Source organism: Tachyglossus aculeatus, chromosome 12, assembly GCF_015852505.1.
Source record: "Tachyglossus aculeatus isolate mTacAcu1 chromosome 12, mTacAcu1.pri, whole genome shotgun sequence".
NCBI lineage: Eukaryota > Metazoa > Chordata > Mammalia > Monotremata > Tachyglossidae > Tachyglossus > Tachyglossus aculeatus.
The window spans coordinates 17,570,092-17,585,227 of record NC_052077.1 but is presented as its reverse complement, the minus strand read 5'-3'; the positions used below and the strand labels follow the sequence as shown (position 1 = coordinate 17,585,227).

Sequence of the window (15,136 nt, the reverse complement as noted above, 5' to 3'; positions counted from 1 at the left end):
TTTAATCAACAGACTGTGTGCTATATATGCTGATCTCTGAGGGGAAAGATACAACAACCCCAACCTTGCATGAACCCTGAATACTGAAATTCCAATGTGGAATGAAAATATTTAAAAATATACTTTTCTCGGGGGGGTGAGGGGGCGCTACGAGTACCTGAATTTGGGTAAAGCCCTCCCCTTCATCCAGAGCATGACACTTCCTCTCCAGGACTAGATTCCATGCTGCTCTATTAATCAGAGAGAAGGGCAGGGGGAAGAGCAATGGGATCAGTATACCTCTCTAGTTCTTTCCAGAGATCAAGCCTATCAGCTTTGCAGTGTGCCTGTAGGCCCGTGAAAAGGGAAACAGGGGGTTCAATTTGGCTTCCAAACAGAGCGTCTCCTATCATCCGCAAAACTGTGACTTGCTTAGAATGAAAACAAAATTAAACTTTCAAAGAATGCTGTCAACATCCGTCCTTGCAGACACAAACTGAGTTCGGTTGCCCAGCGTCCCAATAAACTGGCAAAGACACTACGTGAAATCTTTAATCTGGCAAAAAAAAACCCCACTTCACTGTTCATGCAAAACATTCAGGAACTGAACACTCCAATTTTGATCATTCTAAGGGAATCCCATTTACCAAAAGTATGGACGAAGGCATGAATCTACTCTTTCAGGCACCATAACAAGAGATTCCCACTCAGACTGAAAATTTCCAAAGAGTAACTTTTAGTACCTTGGGGGCTACAAAGTAAATTTGTGTCCTCTATTGCTAAAAATCAGGAAATGGTTATTAGAATAACCTTGAATCCTAGTCAATGGATGTTATCCAATATATATTTTTTTAAAATCATAAATTGTAATTTCAGGGGACTTACCCATTACGGTCTCCAAACACGTAACTTCCATAAAGTCTTTCAGACTGGCAGCCTCGGTATACAAATCCACCGACTAAAGGTCCATTACTGAATGGCTTGAATTCTAAAAGTGAAGGTTCACTTTCTAAAAAGAAACTATCATAGTATTAGATCAAATGAAATGTCATTTTATGAACTAAAAATAATGATTATAGAGGAAGGAAAATCATCAACTATGCTATAATTGTCTTTTGCAAGACCAAAACTAAAATCAAACAAATAATCAATTGCGGTATTCACTGATTGCCTACTGTGTGCCAAGAACTACACTTAGAACAGAGTTTCTACATATGATCCCAGCCCTCAAGGAGCATATATTCTACTGCGGTCGGGAGGCAGACATCGAAGTGATTTACAGCTAGGAGGAAAGAGGAAAAGGGGATATTTACATGAGTTAGTGCTTAAGTCTGGAGAAAGAGGCCTTTGAAGATAGGGAGATCTGTGATTAATCGGAGGTAATTGTAGGCAGAATTCCAAGATGAGAAGACCACCTATGTCTGCCTAAATCAATCAAGCACTCAGTAGTATTGATTGAACACTTTGTGCAGAGAACAGCCCTAAAAACTTGGGAGAGTACAATACAGTTATTACATGTGATCCCTGCCCTTGAGGAGTTTACACTCTAGTGGGGGAGGCAGGTACTTAAATAAATTACAGGTAGGCTTAGACTGTAGAAGCAGTGTGGTGCAATGGAAAGAGCGTGGGCCTGAGAGTCAGAGGATCTGGGTTCTAATCCTGACACTGCCACCTGTCTGCTGTGTGGCCTTGGTCAAGTCACTTAACTTCTCTGTTCCTCATTTATCTCATCTATAAAATGGGGGTTAAGACTGTGAGTCCCATGTGGGACATGGACTGTGTCCAACCCGATCATTTCTGAGTGAAGTTTTACCATCATTCCTTCATTTTAAGGGATCACGTCTATAGAAATTCTGCTATTCTTGCAAACTGGGATTAGAGTGGACTTTCCTAACTGTGTGTCTCATTACTGTGTGACATTATCAAGGGAAATGTGGTAACAGAGCCTTCCTTAGCACGGCTGTTAATATTGACAAGCTTGGATGAAGTTCATTAAATAGAAATGTGTTTCTTAAAGAGATTTCTAGATTCAGTTAAAATTCCACTAAAGCTGAGTGAATCGTTTCACGCATTATTTCCCAGTTCAACACACACACGGTGCACGAAATATGGAAAATATGAACAATTGCGCTTTTCCAATGACCAGCCTTTCACAAGAGCCTGTGGAACCCCTCTACGTTCTTGCAAGAGGGTAAGTAGAGGCTAAAATGAATTAGTCTAAAAGCCTTGATTCATTTTAACATTGTGTTGTCCTTTAAAATTGTAGCTTGTGGCACTCCTTTAAACTTAATCACATCCCTGGCTATTCCCTGGATGTTGCTTCTTGAGAACAGTATCTCTCTGCTCTGTGACAGAGATGGGAGGGTGTTCTGTCCACCTCCATAAGGTATGAATCTAGGACTTAAGACACCTCACAAAGGTAAGAATTAGGCTCAAGGGTAATATTTCAGACAGTAAAAAACTTTTCTTTTAGTCTTTGCAAACTCAACAGGGTGCTTCATTTCTACCCTGTCACATACAATCCGTCAATCAACGGTACTTATAGCAGTTAAGCACTTGGGAGAGTGTAATACAATGGAGTTGGTAGACATGAGCCCTGTCCACAAAGAGCTTAACATCTAGAACAGTGTTATAGGGCTGAGAGTGGGGTGAATATCAAGTGCTTTGGGGGTATAAGTGTATCAGTGCATAAGTGATGCAGAAGGAAGGGCAAGTAGGGAAATGAGATTTAGTCAGGGAAAGCCTTTCTTAAAAGAGATGGGATTTGAAGAAGGCTTTGAAGCTGGGGAGAGTAGTAGTCTGTCAGATATGAAGGGGGAGGGAGTGTGAGGCCAAAGGGAGGACATGGGCGAGGGATCAACAGCGAGATAAATGACACTGACTTTACAAGTTGTAGTAGGATATCAGCAAAATAAGATAGAAGGGGGAAGAGGTGATTGAATGCCTTAAAACCAATGGTAAGGAGGTGTTGTATTTTTTTTTTTTGATGCAAGATTTAGAGGTTTTTGAGGAGCATGGAGATATGGACTGAATTTTTTTCTAGAAAAACGATCCTGGCCATTTTAATGCTACCTAAATGCTTCAGCAACTTTAGTATTTACTCCTTACATTAAATGCAATTCTATCGAGTTGGTACCACTGCCATAATTTAGGCACGCCGTGATTACACAAGTCACATTAAATAATTTTTCAAAATTAAACATATTCAATGCAGTTGCATCACTGCTTGATGGAAGGTGCTTTGATCATAAAACTTCCCACTTATACTTCATATTTGTCTCAACTTGCATTCCATATTATAAGAATTTTCTTGTGAATGATAGTACTTTCAATATTTCTTTGTATAAAATGTTAAAACATCTCTCATCTTGTTCTAAACAGATAAGCTTACTGGCACCCAAGGAGTAAATTGTTCAGGTCCATTATCTCTCTTCTGCCTCTAGGGTATCATTTAGTTAATTACCTTTTCCAGTACACAAAATGGTAGCCTAGGGGCTTGTGGGGCTTATTGGACTTTCAAAATGTGAGCAATTTACTCCTGCTCATGAGTTGAATCAGGCTTACTATTTCCTTTTTTTCCCATAGGACCGTTTGGCTGGATTTCATTTTCATTTTCATTCCATATTCTTTATAAAAAAAATCAAGTTGTATTGTGCTTACCATAATCTTTCCCCTTTATGATTTGTAGGATTCTGGCTGATGATCTATTCTTTCCATTTGAATCTGAGCAAAGTATAGTTAAATTAATATTTACATCTGTGGGGTGGCGATCCACTGCACATCTAAATAACAAATGATAAATGAGATATTAATTTTTATATATGCTAAAGTTCAACCTAACTGGAGAAGGCAATATAGTATCTGTTTGATAGAAAAGACCCAGTAACGAGACAACCCATCACCAACAGTAACTGAACATCCACTGTGTTTTGTGCAGAAGAGAATTACAAATAGAAGATCCACGCCACGTGTATGTTCTGAACAATGCCGAGTGTTACCATTCACTAAATATCAATCAACTACATCTGATGCTGCTCCTCTGGCAGATGGCAGACCATAAAAAATGAAACACACCTGAAATTTCTAGGCTTTTTTTTTTTTGAAGCATGACTTCAAAAAGAAATGTAATACTACTCCTCCCCAAATTGTACACGTTTGCTTAGATTGCCACCTTTAGAATTTGCATTTTCGATTTTAAAAGTAACGGTTCCACTCAACCTCCAGAATAAACCAACTTGTACTTCCCAAGCGCTCAGTACAGTGCTCTGCACACAGTAAGCGCTCAATAAATACGACAATGAATGAATAAACCCTTTTTCATTTATTTTGCATCAACATATCCACTGGTATTCAAGTAGACTATCTGGATGAATTCCACGACTGCAGGATGGGTTTCTTAGTAATGATACAGACACATATGATGTCTCTCCATATTTTCCCCATTTGGTCACCCACACTCCACTGACTCAACTCCTACCTGTCCAATTCTTCCTCCCTGCCAGCCAATCCTACTCCCTCACCCTTTTTACAGTTCTTTGAAATCTCTTCTGCTGCCACTTCCCTACACTTCAAAAACCTCAGACTTCTTCCTCCCAATCCCCAATCACCCTCCTTGACACTGGCCTCACTTCTCCAAACAGACCTGCACAAACTCTTAAAAAAACCCACCTCATCCCACCTATTCCAACTTCACTTTTTATTGTTCCAATTAAACCCCCAAAACTGCAGGGATGGGACAGGAACAGAAAAGGGAAGGGACAGTGGTGGTCTGTTCCCAAGCCGCCCTGACCTTGGTGTTTTTCTGCCAGGATGGAATGGAATGTGCAGAGATGACTCATAAGAGGTAAAATGTACAAAGGATCCAACCATAGCAGCAGCTGAAGTTAGTTAATTGGAGGTGGTTGAACATAAAATGGAGAAAGAGCAGCGGCAGGCTCCTTTATTGGGTGGGATTGGATAAGCGCTTAGTACAGTGCTCTGCACACAGTAAGCGCTCGATAAATACGACTGACTGACTGACTGACTGAATGAATTCCAGTTCCCCAGAACCAGCAGGCAGGTGAGTTCCAGCCAGAGGAAGAGTTGGGAAAGAGGGAGGATGTAAGAGAGGAGAAATAGAAAGACTACTGCAGAAACGTGGATGGGAAGGAGAAATGGAGAAAGGGAGATCGACCCAGGCTCTCTTGTTTCAGCTGGAGCACTGCAAGTAGCATAAGGAGGTGGTGGGAGCATAGGAAAAGAAGATAGGCCAAGTTGGAGGGAGAGCTGGCCCCGGAGAAACACTTTGCAAAGAAAAATGTGTGGCTAGGGTGGGTTTCAGGGGACGGCTGACGAGCGGTCAGTCCATAGTGGTGGGCTTCTGAGTGATTATGTCTCTCGGCATTAGGCTGGAGTAAGCAAAACTATCGATCAGATTCCAGAGTCAAATCCCTTTTTGACTTGAATCTAAAATCTGAGGTATCGTGATTATTTATGGAGGAATGGCGGAGTAAAATTAAATAGGGTAATTTAGTAATTTAGGTAATCATCCTCTAAAATGACCCAGACTCAAGTCTGTAGTCTATATCTTTTTCCTGACTGAGCCTGCATCCAACTAGGGAAAATAACAAATTGTTCCTGAAGAGGTAATGCAAGGCCTTTTACTGCAACCCAGGAAAGAGGCTGATATACTGCAAAGAACCTTGGAAGAGGCAGAATTTACATAGTAAGCACTCAATAGGCAACACTGACTGACAGTGTTAAGGAGGAGAGGGAAAGGCAGGATTGTATAGGAGTTGATAGCCAGGGGAGCATGTAGATGACAGCATGGGATAAAGCGTGACTAATAGTTTCAATTATTATGTATTTATTGAGCCTGGGGACCATGTTGATGACAGCATGGGATAAAGTGTGAATAGTAGGTTTAACTGCATATTTATTGAGGGCTTACTATGGGTCAATCACCATGTTAAGCACTGAGGGAGGTACAAGACAATCAGATCAAAACAGTCCCACATGGGTCTTGCAATCTGAGAGGTATGGACAGCAGGTGTGTCCCCATTTTACAGATGAGGAAACTGAGGTTTAGAGAGGTTAAGTGACTTGCTCCAAGTCTCACAGCAGGCAAAGTGGCACAGCTCAAAAGACTTCTTATGTACACTGTCACTAAACGATTACCATGCTGAAGTGTGTATATTGGATAGTTTCCAGTGTAAAGTCTGCAGAATGATCTTTAGGATTATAATATATAGTATCTATCTGATTTCATCCAATTGCTCCTTTCCTTGATCCCTCCCTGCCCCCCACAAAAAAATCATGATTTGTCTTTTGGGGTTTATATTCCCCCTCTCAAAAGTTTTGAATGTTGGGAAATATTAATTAATCTTCCCTTTAATGGGGCCGGCGTTGACACTGAGTTTTCTGAACTCTATAATTTATTTTTGTTAAACCGTTTGAAATTTTTCTTAATACTTAATATCAATATTGTCCTGGAATGAATAAAATATTTAATTTGAAGTTACCAATAACATAATCAAGTTATGCAGGAGGGAAACCAGCATAGGTCAAATTCTCTCCTCAACACATTCTTTAGTAATTATTTTTTAATCCCTCTAAAAATATCCCAGGAATATCGTAAGGTTTAATGATTCAATCGGAGAAAGTGCTCACAAATCTTGGGAATGCCCCGTGCAGATGTGAATGAAAATTTAGAATGGGTTTAGAATCTTAACCAGATTTTAGAATCACCTCAGATCCACATTTCTTCCATCCTCGTACTCCATCTGCTTTTAGTTCTTCTTAGACCTTTAAAGTGATTCTGGAGATCCTCTCGTGACCTTCCCGGCAGCTTCAAATCAGGCAAGGCTCAACTTAGACCTGATTATATCATACCTACTCCTGTGCTCAGCAAAGTGCTTGGCTCAGAATAAGTACTTAATAAATACCCTCTTCCCCTCCAAAAAGGGAACAAAGAAAAGGGAACATAATTGCTTTCTTCTCCTCCCCACCTTGGTGGACTCTCCCAGTGTAACTACTAAGGGGGACCGCCCTCCCTTCAAGAAGGAAATATGTTGTAATGTTGCTTTAAATAACCAAAGCTAAACAGCCCCCTGGTCTCGAAGCCCATCCTTCCCAAAAGGGTGCTAACTCTAATTATTGTTATGACATTCCCATGAACTGTACAGAGCCAATGTCAACAGTTCCAGCTTCAGATTAATAGTGGTTGGGCTTCTGAAACTGGTAGGCCTCTTTCTGAGATGGCAACTAACAAGTCACTGGCCTCTCAGCCCTGCATTCTGATCTCTTCTATTTCTATCTACCCAAGCACATAGCACAGTGTTTGATATACAATAAAAACTTACTTATTTCCACAACCAAATGCATTAATATGTTTTGAAAAATGTAATAGAGGAACTTTCATTTCTAGAGAGAAGACCTGGCCAAATTCATCAAAGCTGAAAATAAATACTAATGATTAATGGAGACATCCCAGCCTAGAGACCTATACCATTTCCTTGACTTCAGTAAATGAGTCAAAAAGCAAAAGCACAGAGGAAAAGGGACCATGTTTAAATCCCATCTGTGAGTTTCTTCCCAGGATTTATATAGTGCTCTGCACACAGTACGTGCTTAAATACTATTACTACTACTACGACTTTCTGCGGCTGCTACATTCACCACCCCCACAAAGAGCCCACAGGTGCAGAGTGCCGCAGTAAGCAGCTATTGACCAAGGCCAATCTCCCTGATGGGCACTGAAAATTAGAGAGAGAAAAGATTAAACAAGTCCATTTTCTTACCTGCCTGGGTTGTGGAGCCCGTGAGCAAAAACTTCAGGTGGTTGATTCGTGCTGTTAAAGTGTGGGTTGCTTCTCGGTATGGAATAAGGCACATTGCACATGTCAGTATCAACCTCCAGCCGCAACACTGAACCTGTAAAATCACTGAGAAAGTTGGAGGACAATGAAATTGATTTAAAGTGGTTCCAGCTGATATATTTTAACTAAATGTATTGCACGGTGGGTTCCGGGGGGAAGCAGCCTACTAAATTATTGCACTTGGAGGTTAAATTATTAATATGCCAAAATTAAAATGTCCATTATTAAAATAATATGTTTTAAAAATTCAAGTTTTAGATATCTGCAGAAAACATGAAAAAACAATTTATTTTATTGTAATTTGCTCTTTTGTGAGTATATGTGTAACTTTCTGGGCTAAAATCTGATTACGGAGGTGAACATTTTGGAAAACATTACATAGGGAAAAAAGCCCACTGATCATGACCAATTATTATTTCAATATTTGAAATACTATTGCAAGAGATGTTTGCACCAATTAGTCAAGAGATGCAAGGTTTAGTATGAAAATGAAAATGGGGGAAGGAATTTTCTCACATCTCCCTCATTAGAACTTCTAGAATTGTACCATCTCAATTCACTCATTCATTCAATCGTATTTACTGAGCGCTTACTGTGTGCAGAGCACTGTACTAAGCACTTGGAAAGTACAAGTTGTCAACGTATAGAGACGGTCCCTACCCAACAACGGGCTCACAGTCTTGGAATACACTCTGTCATACATTGCTACTGAGATCCTAATACCATATATTCTTTGGCTCATACTTCTTGTACTGATAAGATGAAATGATTTATCTGAATGCATCAGCTCTTCTTCAATCACTACAACTAAGTACAGCTATTCTTGAAAGAGGGAGGAACAGCACCAGCCCAAAAAATGGAAGCGGAGATGGTAGAGGCCAATATTAACTTGCTTTTTTCCCTTGTTTATCTAACCAGTGACTATGGGGCAAGAGTGTAAGATTGCAGGGGGAGAATTCAATACCTCCCCTTCCTTGAGCAGGTCATGTCTCGAACACACTGGTTTCTATAGGTAGATGTGACCTTTTTTTTTTTTTGAGGAAGAAACATCTTTACTTTGGGATATCATCTGAATCTATTGTGATATCACTCTCCTGATTCATGAGGAGGAAAATGAATTTATTGTCTAGAATAGACTGTATTTGATCATCATAACTACCCAAAATAATAACAGGGGCACCTTTTTCTATTGTCCCTTTCATACACTGACATTTGAAGAATTTCACAATAGAAACAAGGATTACTTTCATCTTATAGATGGAGCCCAAAGCTCAGAGTGGTTCACCCAAAGAGCTGGATGTAAAATTGGGACAATGCTAGAAAATGATAGCTAATGCCAATGGGCTCCATCTTTTGCTCATTTATTTGGCTATTTCACTCCGAGTATTATTTTGCCTGAAAATATCCTGATAATTACAGCCAAAGTGATTTTTTTACCTTGGATTTTTCCAGATAGCTTGCTAGATTAACACTTGCCTGAAATTCAGGCTTCAAAAGGTCAGTACACTCTGCTGCATTAAAATTAGGATAAGAAAACTGGTTATTAAAAGAGCCTGAGCATTGATTATTTTTTTGTACCTTAAACCATCCATCTCCTCCATATCATCTAATGTGATCATTCCATCTCCAAGAAAAATGTATAAGAAACCATCTGGACCAAAGAGCAGTTGTCCTCCTAGATGTTTTCTGTGTAGTTCTGCTACTTCAAGAAACACTCTTGCTGTTCTCATATCAACTTGATGGGGATTTTTTCTGCATCGGGGAAAGAAGCAAGACCCACATTTGTAAATCTGGTTGAGTTAATGAAATTCCTACAACATTCGTTTACTCGCCACCTCACAGGATGCTCTCCCCACTCAGCTTGTTCAGATTCAGTCCAGTTCCTTCCCATAGTTAGAGGAGCTGGATGTAAGCCAGAACTGGTTGGACCACAGCTCCAGTATAGGAAAGTCCTGGAATGGTTGTTTTGGAACAGTGGCCCAACTTTTATATACATGCATACACACACACACACACACACACACACACACACACACACACCTGGAAAGACCACTTGCCAATGGGGCTGTCACCCACCTCTCCCCACTGGGAAAGCCTGCCGGCCACTGGGTAGTGGAAGCAGCCACCACTGTCAATCCCGTTGGGACTTTTTTTTTTCTTTTCATACTTTCAGAACAAGAGAAAAGCAAACTATCGCTAGACCACAATGTGCATGGGATCGGAGAGGGAGTGGCAGGATGGTGTCTGGGACCGGGGCTAAGACTAATAAGGCAGGCTCAATGTTGTTCACTTGTTGAGTGAAAAGATCCAAGTTCACTTGGCTCTTGTTCAGTGTTTGCTCTGTCTTTTCTATATCCCTGTTGATAGGCTCCCTCTGAAGGTCTAATTGCTCCAAAAGTGTTGGGACCACGTTTGGTAACTCACTCTGAATAGTGCCTAGTAAAGTGCCTCACACAGACATGCCCTTAGCTTTTCGATGCTAATCCCAGAAGAACAATTCAGGAAATATCGAGCAAATGCTTGATCTGAAATTATGCCGCATTTACATAAGTTTTGAGATATTCTAAATCGTATAAAAGCCAACAATCTTAAAAGATTGTATTTAGGAAAAATCTTTTAAAGTTTTTTCAGCTTCTGCTATCTATTTAAAGCCATGGATGAACTGCTTCTACTGGAAAATATGCTGGAAGCAGAAGCTCTACAACTACTTTGCTTTTCTCTTTTGGAGGCCGCAAAATGAGAATGAGAAGTTTTGACATTAAAGCTGTAGCATTTTTAACAATACCTGGAGACTGTGTATTCCACAACCCTGAGAATGTGGTCGTGAGGACCCATGGCCCACCGTTCTTGGTTGGTGGTATAAGAGACATAGAGCTTTCCATTTTTCTTGTAATTGGGATGGAATGCAAGGCTTAGCAGTCCTCTTTCATCTCCTCCCTGCAGTCAAATGAAAAACACAAAGAATTGTGAAGTTAATTATGTTCTTTATTGTGTTTCCGCTGGAACCCAAAAAAAGTCTCTTTCTTTCTTCTGGATAATCTTTGCCCAAACTCTTTTCTTTTCTTCCTTGACTACTGCACAAAAAGGATTATAAAACGTTTCACTTTGTAACTCTTTAGGAGTTGGAAGAAGACAATTGTCTTGTGTGGTTATCTATGCGCAAGGCTCTTACACCACTTTTGTGGAGTGATTTGTGTATGTAATCTTCGGGAAGCCATGAAGACAAGTTTAAGTGCTGTGAAGAATTCTTTGCTGGGTTACTAGGTTGCTTGTAGTTCGCTGGAGACAAATAAAGGGCCCATAATCAGCAGTCGTTTCTAATCCAAGTACCCAAAACCTAAAAAACGGTGTGGGCTGCCAACTCCCACTGTCTTGGCAATATGTTTAGAAAACAGTTAAATTGCTTGTGTAATATGTAAACCTTTGTTTTACCCTGGAGGCATCTACATCAGTTGTCACAACGATGGTGGTCTGTTCATCATAGCTAAGCTTACTGTAGGTAATAAGCAGCCTTGAGTCTCTCCCCGTGTAGAAAGCCTAGTTTAATATGTGGTCTGCTCTCTCTGAAGAACTTTTTAAATAAAAACAGAAAATCTTGAGACAACTTTCTTTTGTTATTACATGAACCACAAAGGTTAATGCTACGTACATTAGGCAGCGAACGTACAGAATGTTTCCCTAACGCTGCACATATCAGCATATTCTGAAATTGAAAAAAAAATTTTGAGTCCATTTTCAACTCTGTCAACTCGGTGTATAATTTTCATTGGACTTTTCAGAGATGAAACACACACTTTATATTCATCTTGTTCACACGGCAACCTTGGAACATTTCTATAATAATGATCAAGTGCCTAAAAATACCCTCACCCTGATTATTCTACTGTATCTTAACTGTCCAGCATTCAGTGTTCAAATGAATCATCTCAATCTAGGCCTTTAAATAACAGGTATCCCGACAGATGAACAATCAATCCAAACATTGCAATATTAGTACTGGCTCTACTTTCAACGACGTAAAAATTGAGAGCCAGTAGGGTCACCCTTTGCGTTGTTATAACATTTACTTTCCAAACTCTCTGCAACCATTACCTGATTAAAAATCTCAATACCCTGGTGAGGGCGAAGACAAATGATTTTAATCCTCCTTTTACAAACAGGCAAATTTAGGTGCATTGAGTTTAGGTGAATAGTCAGAGGCCTCTCATTGAGTCAGTTTCAGAGCTGGGAATAGGTCCCTGGACTCCTCTGAGTTGCACAGAGCCCTTTTCACAGGATCGCACTGCACAAAAACTGAAATACCCCCTTGTCTTTTCTCCTAGAATGCAGCATGCCATTAGGGCAGCATGGGAAAGTTTTTCAGTTCTACGTAGTCAGTAGACAGAAGATTTGAGTTTCCACTCAGATCAACATGGCAGTTTTCGGAGACGCTGTTAACATAAGGTTTTTCCAGCTAAGGAAACAATTTTTTCTTGCTTTTTCAAATTAAGAGGCAAAATTAAAACTCTAATATAATGTCAAAATAATGAGAAAAAGCGGCAAATAATCTTGAAATATAAAAGGTCTTCTTCAATTCTAAAAAGAAACCACGATTCAATATAGTTAATTTTTATGTTAACAAATGAGAAAAAAATATCCTCACTGGTAAAAGAAGCCCACAGAGAGATTATGATTTATCAATGAACTATTGTTGATAGGGGAATTTTTAGGATTATTTTTTTCAGGATTAATCTGAAATTGCCTTTTTTTAAAAACCAGGTGTTTTTTTTTGTTTTTCCCCACCAAACAACAACCTCATAGCTTTTTCCACCGGCGTTAGTAGCTGGGTTGTAATGTCAAATTTCATTTTAGAGGAAAGTCAGTCTGCCAACCAAAATATCTTTGATAGATTCTTTAGGTGTGGGGCCTACAAGGTAAAAGTTGCATTTTACTTCCCCTACTTTTCTGAAAGGTTGTTGAACCACAACAATCACTACTTTCCCACCCTTTCGGTGGCAATATTTGGGAATCTATTAACTCTGTTATATTGTACTCTCCCAAGCGCTTATTACACAGCTTTGCACACAGTAAGCACTCAATAAATACCACTGGATTCATGTGATTGACTGCAGCTTCTATCCATCCTCTCCTAGAAGTAGCTTCTAGTCCAATAATCTTGAAATATTAAATTGTAAAGCAGCATGATTTTAAACTTTTAAGCTGTATACAATGTTACGTGTTAAGGGTAAAGGCCGCCTTTAGGATCTCATAATTCAAATCTATTCCCCAACAATTTAAAAAGCTTTCAGCAGTAAAACTGTTATACCATGTACAAATAGACTTGAATCCCATTTCCCATTACCCCTGCATGCTCATCTTATTCAAATATCTATTTTATACCACAGTTTCCTTTCATCTTAACAGAACTGGAGCATTTTATTATGCTATTTTCATATTTATTGAAACTAGAAGTGTGTCAGGTCCTGTACAGAAACATTTAATTAGGCGTTATCTTTCACAGTAGTATAAAACAAGATATTGCCCTTTGAAACCATTCATTCCTGAAATATCTTTTGGTTACAGGATTAATGTTTGGTTTATGACATGTCGCAGGCCTCTTGATGTCTTTTTGTAGCTAAACTCCTATGTGGGAAGAATGAGCCTGCAAATCTATGTATTTTTTTTTTCCCCAAAGTACTGTGACAAATTCTTGTCTTCTGAGTCACGAAATAAAACGCTATTACCCACTTGAAAACCATATTTATCTAGCCTAATTATTTCTTTACAATGAGGCAGCCCTTCACTAGAAAGCCTTGGGCCTGGAATTATAAAAACTAAAATTCCCACATAGCTGTCAACATTGCTGTGGTGTAATAAGGGCTGAATTTTTAGAAGTGATTGACATACATTGATCTTAAACTATTTTTTGTGCCTCTAAGCCAAACTTGTCTTTGGGATCCGTGAGCTCCTTGTGGGCAGGGATCCTGTCTACCGACTCTATCTTACTGTACTTTCCCAAGTTCGCAGTAAGTGCTCAATAAATACCAATGATTGATTGTGTGATCAGAGGCATGATAATAGTTCCTTCTATCTCCCTTGAAGTTCTTCCCTCTGATATTTCTCATCATCCATCAATTAGTTTCTTGCCTCCAGAGCTGCTGCCCAAAGTATTCTATTACTTAACTTTAAACTTGGAAGTAATCATTCTTCAATGTACCAACAACAGCTGAATGTGTGTTTTTATATTCTGGATTTACGGCTACAAACACATGGAATTTGAATTTTCTAACTGTAGAGCAGGTAGACAGCTTAAAGAATGGGCAGATTCTTCAGGTGGGAGTGCTAAACTCCTTGAGGGTAAGGATTGTGCCTCTTACCTCTGTTGGACTCTTTCGAGAACTAAGTGCAGTGAACTGCTCAAAGTAGGGGACGCCTAATAGATAGAGCACAGGTTTGGGACTCAGAGGACTTGGGTTCTTACCCCGGCTTTGCCACTTGCTTGCTGTGTGACTCTGGACAAGTCACTTACCTTCTCGGCGCCTCAGTTTCCTCATTTATAAAATGGGGGTTAAATCCTACTCCCTCCTACTGTCCTCCTACAGGCACTGTGTCCAATCTGATTTTTTTGCATCTACCCTGTAGGTTAGTACATTACTTGGCACAGAGTAAGTGCTTTATAAATTCCATAGTTATTATTAAAGTAGGTGCTCAGTGAATGCTATTTATTAATTTGCTTTAAATAAATCCCAGCTTAAAGACAGGTTAAAACTATGCTCTCTATCCATTTTTCTTACCTTCCTTCAGATTCTTTCCTTTCTTATTACCCCATCAATATAATATTGATGCAACGGAGAGTCAGAACATTATTGCACGCAGAGTTGTGAAGCTTTCAAAGCTCCTTCTGGAATTCCTGGAGGGGAGGGTTGAGGAGCTGCCTCTTTCCCTCAGGCACTTTGCAGTCTGCTTTTTCCTCTCTCCCTCCTTCTTCCTCCCCAAGTAAGAGTAAAAAGTGACCTGTACCAGAATGAGGGGTGGGGCCCAGGTACCTTTAAATGCCTGTTTGTTCTAAGCAGCATGGCCGAATGGAAAGAGCACAGGCCTGGGAGTTAGAAGACTTGGGTTCTAATCCTGACTCTGCCAACTGCTTGCGGTGTGACCTTGGGCAAGTCACTTAACTTTTATGTGTCTCAGTTCCTGCAACTGTAAAATGGGGATTAAGTACCTGTTCTCTCTCCTACTTAAATTCTGAGCCCCATGTGGGACAAGGACTGTGTCTGACCTAATTAACTTGCACCTTGCTTACAGCAGTGTTTGACACCTAG

At 39.8% G+C, this 15,136-nt stretch overlaps 1 protein-coding gene across 5 annotated transcripts in view; it reads right to left on the bottom strand.

The window, feature by feature from the left end:
• The window catches only part of LOC119935599 (hedgehog interacting protein), a 100,230-nt gene that overhangs the window by 31,199 nt on the left and 53,895 nt on the right, over positions 1-15,136 (bottom strand). For 3 of the 5 annotated variants that reach the window (XM_038755009.1, XM_038755008.1, XM_038755007.1), the window contains exons 5-9: positions 10,621-10,772; positions 9,414-9,587; positions 7,758-7,901; positions 3,640-3,761; positions 865-988 (exon numbers count right to left, since the gene is read on the bottom strand). In XM_038755009.1, coding sequence (XP_038610937.1) covers positions 865-988; positions 3,640-3,761; positions 7,758-7,901; positions 9,414-9,587; positions 10,621-10,772 — 716 coding nt within the window. Of the gene's footprint in view, positions 1-157; positions 231-864; positions 989-3,639; positions 3,762-7,757; positions 7,902-9,413; positions 9,588-10,620; positions 10,773-15,136 lie in introns of all 5 variants that reach the window. The other 2 variants (XR_005453394.1, XM_038755010.1) reach the window with 1 other exon arrangement.